Genomic DNA, 7930 nt, shown 5'->3' with positions numbered 1-7930 from the left:
ATATATAACACACATATATGAAATATAATTTCTAATGTGGTAAAATTTCTTTCAGTCAGAGGCAAGCATTTTAATAGTATACTTTTGTCAGTTTAAACCTTGGCCTAGATGCGTTTGTATGTGTATATATTTATAACTATACAGTGCTTTCATTTCAAAACGATCCACCCTTAATAACTTTCTTAAAAAAAAAAAAAAAAAAAACACGTCAAATTAGATATACGACGTTTAATTATGCATTTACTAAAGTTCTGTCAATCACCTTCTCACCTCCAGCTAACCTCACTTTAATATGTCAAATGGGAACACCCATCGTGTGATACATCATAGTAAGGAGCGTAAAATTGTCTATTCAACGGTACCAAAAAAAATTAAATCGGTAAATGTGTAAGCAAATAGTTAGCGAAAATGTCTAGAAATAATGAATATTTTATTTACGCCAAACTTTGGTATGTCAAATGGCTACCCCATGGTGTGATACATTATTTTAAAGGGCATTCATTATGCTATCAATGGTTGTAAAAAAAATAAAATTGATTGACCAAGAAGCAATTAAAGTGTAAATCGGTAGGGTAGAAAAACGAATTTAATTAGTTTAACAAATTTATTTTATTAAATGTTCAAAATGCGCGCCGTTATTAGCAAGACAATAAAAAAGCCTATTTTCAAACTCCTTACGAACATTGGCAAGGGTCTGCCCGCTAATTTCTCTGCATTCTTGAAATAATCTATTTTTTAAATTCTCAATACTCTCAGGTGGGGTTTTATAAACTTTGCTTTTTAAGTAGCCCCAAAGAAGAAAGTCTAGTGGGGTTAGGTCCGGAGACCGCGCAGGCCATTCGATTGCACCACGTCTGCCAATCCACTTTTCTCGAAAATTTTCATCAAGCCACTCTCGAACTACCAAAGTGTAGTACGCGGGAGCTCTATCCTGCTGAAAATGTATATTATTTTCAATTTCATTGAATAATGTAGCACCATGTTGATCTACTTGATTTTCCATAGATTGGATGATGGAAGGGTATATTGCATTTCCTAAAAGGTTTAAATAAATTTCGCCAGTCAAATTTTCTTCCAAAAAAAATGGCCTGATTATTTCATTCCCATAAATTCCTGCCCAAACATTAATTTTTTGGGATATTGGGTATGGCCTTCCCGAAAAACATGCGGATTTTCATTATCCCAGTATCTACAGTTATGTCTGTTCACCAGGCCATTTAAAAAAAGGTCGATTCGTCACTGAAGCAAATGTTCCTCAATAAATGGGGATCGTCGTCAATTCGCTAGCATATCACTTCACAAAATTGAATTCTCCTATCAAAATCATCTTCTCCGAGTTCATGAAGAATATGAATTTTATAAGGAAAGAACTTTTTTTTTTAAACTTTATGTACGGAACCAGTGGAAATATTTATTAGTTTTGCGGCCTTTGGTAAAGACAAAGTTGGATCCATAGCAAATTGTCCTAGTACTTCAACTTGGCATGCATCGACAACTCTATTTTCATATTTTTTCTTATTGCAAATCGATCCCGTCTATTCAAATTTTCGTATCAATTCTAATACGTATTTATGGCTCACGTTTTTATCTTGATACCTTTCATTAAATGCTCTCGCGGTAAAATGTAAGGTATTGCAGTGTTTTTTTGTACCTATTAGGTAGGTTTCGCAAAAAAATATAAGTGAAATAAATACACATACAAAGTTATAAGACTGCAAAGATTTTTGCAAAAAATTTGAAGACACTCTTTTTTCTCGCAAATAACGGAACACATTCTTTACTTAAAAAAATAAATAATTTGCTTGAACTAAATGTACTGTTTGTTACCACACATTTTAACTTCTAAATTGCTTGTATTTTTTTTTGATGATCTATTATAAAAAATGTAAGAATTTTAAAATGATGTAGGTACCACACTAAAAGTATTCATTTAAAATAGCAAAGTTTGGCGTAAATAAAATACTCATTATTTCTAGACATTTTCGCTAACTATTTGCTTACACATTTACCGATTTAATTTTTTTTGGTACCGTTAAATAGAGAATTTTACGCTGCTTATTATGATGTATCACACGATGGAGGTTCTCATTTGACATATTTTTTTTTTAAGAAAGTTATTAAGGGTGGATCGTTTTGAAATGAAAGCACTGTATATGTTTCTTCTTACATATATAATTGAATTGATTTATCGGCACTTGCTTAGCCCCGAAAATATTAGAATATTAGGGTTTTTATTAAATGAAAATTGTGCTCCTCTCTTTTGTTTTTTTTCGCCTCTCCCAGGTTGCACCATTCCTTCAATTTCTTTCTTGGCGCTACCTATACTTTTTTTCTCTTTTGTGGTTTTGACTTTGTGTTTGTAAATATTATGTAATTTTCGTTCGAATATCTTTAAAAGATTTTTTTTCCTTTTGTTTATTTTTTAACCTTTTTTATAAGACATGCTTTTTAAACAACTATTTTTGTACAAGAAAAAATGAATAGAAAAAAACCTACTAAGGCGTTCAAGGTATGTTATTGTAATTATGTATAATAAATTGTTTTTCTTTATTATTAAAGGGTGGTTAATAGCTACGTTTACAACGCGCGGATCTATTAGGTTCATGGATCAAATCATTGACTATTTTTATTTAGTACAGCCCTGTTTACAAGGATTGATTTTGAGCTTTAAATAAGTGCAAGATTATAGCCATATTTTAGCAAGTAAGCGGCTATAAGCGTCTTTAAGACATCTCATTTAAGCGATCAAGTCATGACGTCACCGTATAAGGCGCTTTAAGCGTTTGTTGTAATAAACTCGATATGTCAAAATCAAAGGAAGCAGAAAAGAATAAATTATCATGAGCGAATAGATTTGCAAAAAATACAGTGAAAAAAGTTACTTTTAATCAGTTTAAAAAAATATCCGTGCAACGGTCTATTTTTTTAAACTGATTAAAAGTAACTTTTTTGCCTATTTTATTTCCTCTTGGGCAAACGTCTGCCCTTTATAAACGTTTTCAGGACGAAATTAATTGGTATTTTGTTACGATCTAAATCTGATCCTAAAAAGGTAGGAGATCGGATTTAGACTCAAAACATTTTGAAAACTTAGACAGATGGGTGTTTTCATGGATTAGGTCAGTCTTCAAAACGAATGCAATACCGATGAAAGGTATAGCTACTATTTAGACTCTGACAACTGTTAGACATGACGTCATTCGAGCCCAACCATATTATGATGACGTAATGCTTAAGATATCGTAAGGCAACCGAGTAAGGCGCTTACTCGCTAAAATATGGCTTATCTCTAGGATCCAAATGTCAGTTGAAGGAAGTTTATCAATCCGATTTTCAGTGATGAATTGGTAAGAACCGCGGTTATTCTTTTGGTTGACAACTTTGACAAGTAAGTGTGACGTATTGTTTTCCCACCACTTAAATTTTCTGATTTAAAAAAACTCTCTGAAATGTTTTTTCTTTTCTGTTTGATTAAAAAATAAAGTTGAATTTTTTGATTTTCCAGACCCTTAACCACTCTTTTCAGTTTTCTCCTAATAAAAATGCTTTTATTTCATCTAAAATAAATTATGTATAATGGTCATATAAATTTGCATGGGTGAAGCCATAAGCACCTATTTCCGGAATTAATTTTAAATTTTCTCTACTTTAGTTTAACTTTATTTTGTAGCGTATTACTACTTGTTCCTCTTGATAATTTAAAACTAATTGGTATTTATTTTTCTTAATTTATAAAGACCGCACATCATATGGCAATTCTCAATCAATATTTTACAATCTAAGCATAGCCTTCTTCTGGACTGCATAACCGAAAGTTTAACCTAAGTTCAAAACCGGGTAATAATTAGTAAATACCAAACGCCAAACAGCTCATCCGTAACGTTACGTTGTCCCCTATTTTGTTTAAAACCCTGAGTCGCAGAAACGAATTGGTAAATACCAACTAAGAATCATTCTACATTCCACGCTGAAAATCGGCTTAGCTTAGACAAAGAACTATAGGACATAACCTTTAAATTCTCTATAAGCTCACAATTCGACACGCATAAGGCCCGGTTGTACAATGGGCGTTCAACAACAGTTCATAAAGATCTCCGGTTCAGCGGAATTAATCCGTTGTACAATGTTGGTTCAAACGATAACCTGCGGTTCATCTTGAACGTCCAATTTGGAGCGTTCAAAGGGAGTTCAAGCAAATTTTTGAGATTACATTAGTATTTAGTATATCATTTTGATATTTTTTATTTCTGTAAATACAGCCGCCTTTCATTAATTATTGTGTTTGGTAAGGTGCTAATTTATTAGTTACTAGATACCCTAAATTTAGTTTACAATCCATAAATATAAAAATGGATCCTATTTGGGAAGATATTACGGATAACGAAAATTTTCTGGAATTAGTAAATAAAATTTTACACTCTAGATCATCACAGGTATACAGGAATAGACTGGATCATTTGGAATGATAAAGAATTTAAGGCTAGATTTAGGTTGGAAAAGCAAGCTGTAAGATTCATAGTAGATAGAATTTCTGAATAAATTTCATGTGTTACGGACAAGTATGATGATTTGTATTAGTTCAATTACACTATTTATAGACTTTAAAAATACTTTTAAATCTTAGATAGAATATCGTCAGTATTTTTGCTTTCAATCTGAATAACAATTGATTCTAAAAATTTTACAGTATTTAAGATTGAAAATGATTTAAAACAAGTTAAAAAAACTTGTCATAGCATCAGTGTCATATTTTGATGTTAGTTCTGTAAGTTGGTCCCTAATATTTTATGGATATCACTCTCGCTTGCAGTTATTGTTTGTTATAAATTTTTGCTTGGCCCTTTTTTTATATTCTCATATTTATTTTTTAGAAATGTAACAGTTCTAAGGGGCTCTCCGCTTTCCTTGTATTCTATGCTTTGCTTGTATTTCTTTACTAAATTAATAAGAATATTTTCTTCTCTGACACAGAAATTGCTTGCCCTAATTTTTTTCTCCATGTCAGATAAGCAGACCCAAACGGTTTAGCAAGCAGCAAGGCGGCACAAAACACTTTTAAACAAACAACATTTCGGAATTTACGGTATTGTTTGTGTTCAAAAAATACTTATAATCGGCAACAGACAAAAAACAAAGTAAATAAATTAATTAATTTTAATGAATATGTTAGGTTCTTCTTTTCTTTTTCTTCTTTTTTATGTGGCCATTGCATACTTTAAATAGAACCTAGTTTAACTAAACTTGTACTGGAACAACACACGAACCTCTGAATTACGTTCAAAGAAGTAACTGCAGTTTAGTAGAACTTAAGTTGAACCACTGCTTGTACAATCGGGCCTAAGCGACACTACACGGTATATGTCGGATAACTTTTATTTCATCCGTCAATGTCAAAAATGTCATTTTTGTGTGACAATTTTGATAAGCAAAAGATGGCCGAGAACTGATCCGTGTTCCGCCAATCAACTTACATCTACAATTTTCTATATAAAGCTTTATAATTTTAGTAAATTCTAGTCTCTGCTTATTAGTGCTTTCCTTGTGAGTAGATACTAGGCTGTGACTCATATATTGAATGTTGTGAAATAAATGAGGTAAGTCCTCTGAGATTTATTGTAAATATATTTCTTATGATTATTCATCCTACCCTGTTTCTCAACACACCTTACTGTTTAAGGAGTGGGTTTTTCATATTTTCACTGTCATATAGATTTTTTCCAATACAACTTGTCCCAAGTGTAAAATTTATTGAAAAGGGTTAGTGGTATCCTAGTTAAGTTTAGTATGTATGTGAAATAATATTTTTTGCAACATTTTTCCTTTGTTGATCTGGTATGGACTATTTTCAGTGAATATTAATATCACTTAATATGAGTCATTATCCTTTATCATTACTTAGTCATTGGTTTTAAAATATTTTAATGTAAGGCTACTTTTAGAATCTAATATTTTTAGGCAGATTCATTGATAGATTAAATTATCATAATGCATTTTTAATTTATAATTATATTTTATTTTATTTATTCATAAGTGCCTGTCATTAAATATCAAAGTGCTTACTGGATCAATGAAATTAAAATTAGGAATTTAAGTAAATAAATAGATTAAAGGACAACTAGCCTACATATAAATATTAAGAAAAAAAAAGCAAAATAAATATATCAATCAAAATAATCATTACCCTATTCATAAACCAACGTTTGACAATAGAATTGAGTTTCTTATACTACTTGCAAATAAATCTAAATCATATTTTTGTATCACATTGTTACATTGTCTTTAAGCCATCTGTTTATTGGATAACAGCTTAAGGTTAAGTTGAAGAACAGCTTTGGAGTTCTGATCTTGATCTTTGCAGCTAAAATGTAATTTGGCCAATGAAGGAACATTTTTTGTATTTTTTGTTATTAACAATATAGGTAAGAAGTGACTATTTAGAAATATGTCTTATATTCATATTTCTTAAACAAAACTCTTGAAAGTTAGAAATGAGTTTTAAAAATAATATTATTTTTGTTCAGCCCAAAATTAAAGGCATATTCAGAATGTAATTAAATAAAATACACTTTATAAAACAAAGTTTATTTTATTTAACTAAGCTGGAATCTGCACTGGCTGATCTGAAAAAGCAACTAAATGCTGAGAAACAAAAGACTTTTAAATTAAAGTCACAAATGCAGGTTAAAAATAAAGAACATATACAGTGATGGCCAAAAAAATAAGAGTGCCTGGTTTTATTTGAATATTCCTAATAATATATTGTGCTACATAGAGAAAAAAACAATAATGATTTCATATTTGTACAACAAATGCCATCAGTGATAAAAAAATAAATACACATTATTCTTTGCCAGTTTAATTTGTAATTATAAACAAATTATTTATTTTTTACATATTTTATGCTGGACAAAAAAATAAGAGTATTTTTCTAAAATGGCTATAAAAAATTATAATTACAATGTACCGCAAAACAAACGACAGCATTAGATAAGCAAGTCAATACATGGTAGAATAACCTTTATTCTTGAGGATGGCTGCGCATCTTTGTGGCATCGAATTGATCAACTTTTGGCATGTTTCAACTGGGATGGAATACCAAACTTCCTGAACTTCCTTCCATACATCTTGCTTATTTGTTGTTTTTTTACAAGCTACTTGGTTTTTCAGGTCCTTCCAAAGGTTTTCAATAAGGTTAAGGTCAGGCTATTGTGATGGCCATTCCAGAACCGAAACCCTATTTTGTGTAAACCATTGTTTAACAATCCGTGCTGTACGTTTAAGGTACTTATCTTAATAATAATAATAATAGCCTTTAATTGCCAACAAAATTGTATACAGGACGACAAAGCAATGTTATACAAAGGAGGTCTAGCTCCTATAGGATACATTAATTTTGCTTATAATAATAATAATAATCAGCCTTTATTTCCAACAGGCAACTTGCCCAATAACAGGAAACAGTTGCAAAACAATGAAAAATATAGTTAAAAAAAACACACACAAATAAACCTAAAAGAATGAAAAGAAAAGAAAAAAAGTAAAGTAAAGTCACAATATCAAAAGTTATCCAAAAAATTAGAACAAATAACTATTAATATGATATAAAAACACAATTATAAAAGCTTATCAAGATAATCACATATTCAACAAAATTAAATTAAATTAACTGCAATATACCTACTAACTATAACTTAAACACATGGGTCTTAATCCCAAGAGTAATGATCCACCAAGATATCAACAATCACATGAACCAGAGAGAAATTTATATCGCACATGTGACAGATCCGATTAAATATAGCACATATTGTATATAGTGGCGATTTCAACAGGATGTTAGTATGAGGCCTTGGCAAAAAGAATGTTAGGGGATGTCTAGCATTAAGCCTAGGCACCATAAAACATACACCAGAAAGAAGTACAGGACTAT

General features: G+C 30.6%; 1 protein-coding gene across 2 annotated transcripts in view; it reads left to right on the top strand.

Annotated features, from left to right (window-relative positions):
* Positions 1-5413: 5413 nt before the first annotated feature.
* The window catches only part of LOC126748607 (catenin alpha), a 44074-nt gene continuing 41557 nt past the window's right edge, over positions 5414-7930 (top strand). Inside the window, exon 1 of one of the 2 annotated variants that reach the window (XM_050457961.1) lies at positions 5414-5594. In XM_050457961.1, the coding sequence (XP_050313918.1) occupies positions 5590-5594 (5 nt within the window). In that variant the 5' untranslated portion in view covers positions 5414-5589. Of the gene's footprint in view, positions 5595-5733; positions 5758-7930 lie in introns of those variants that run through there. The other variant, XM_050457963.1, reaches the window with a different exon arrangement.

Source organism: Anthonomus grandis, chromosome 22 (genome assembly GCF_022605725.1).
Source record: "Anthonomus grandis grandis chromosome 22, icAntGran1.3, whole genome shotgun sequence".
Classification (NCBI taxonomy): domain Eukaryota; kingdom Metazoa; phylum Arthropoda; class Insecta; order Coleoptera; family Curculionidae; genus Anthonomus; species Anthonomus grandis.
This window is presented reverse-complemented; position numbering and strand designations above follow the sequence as displayed.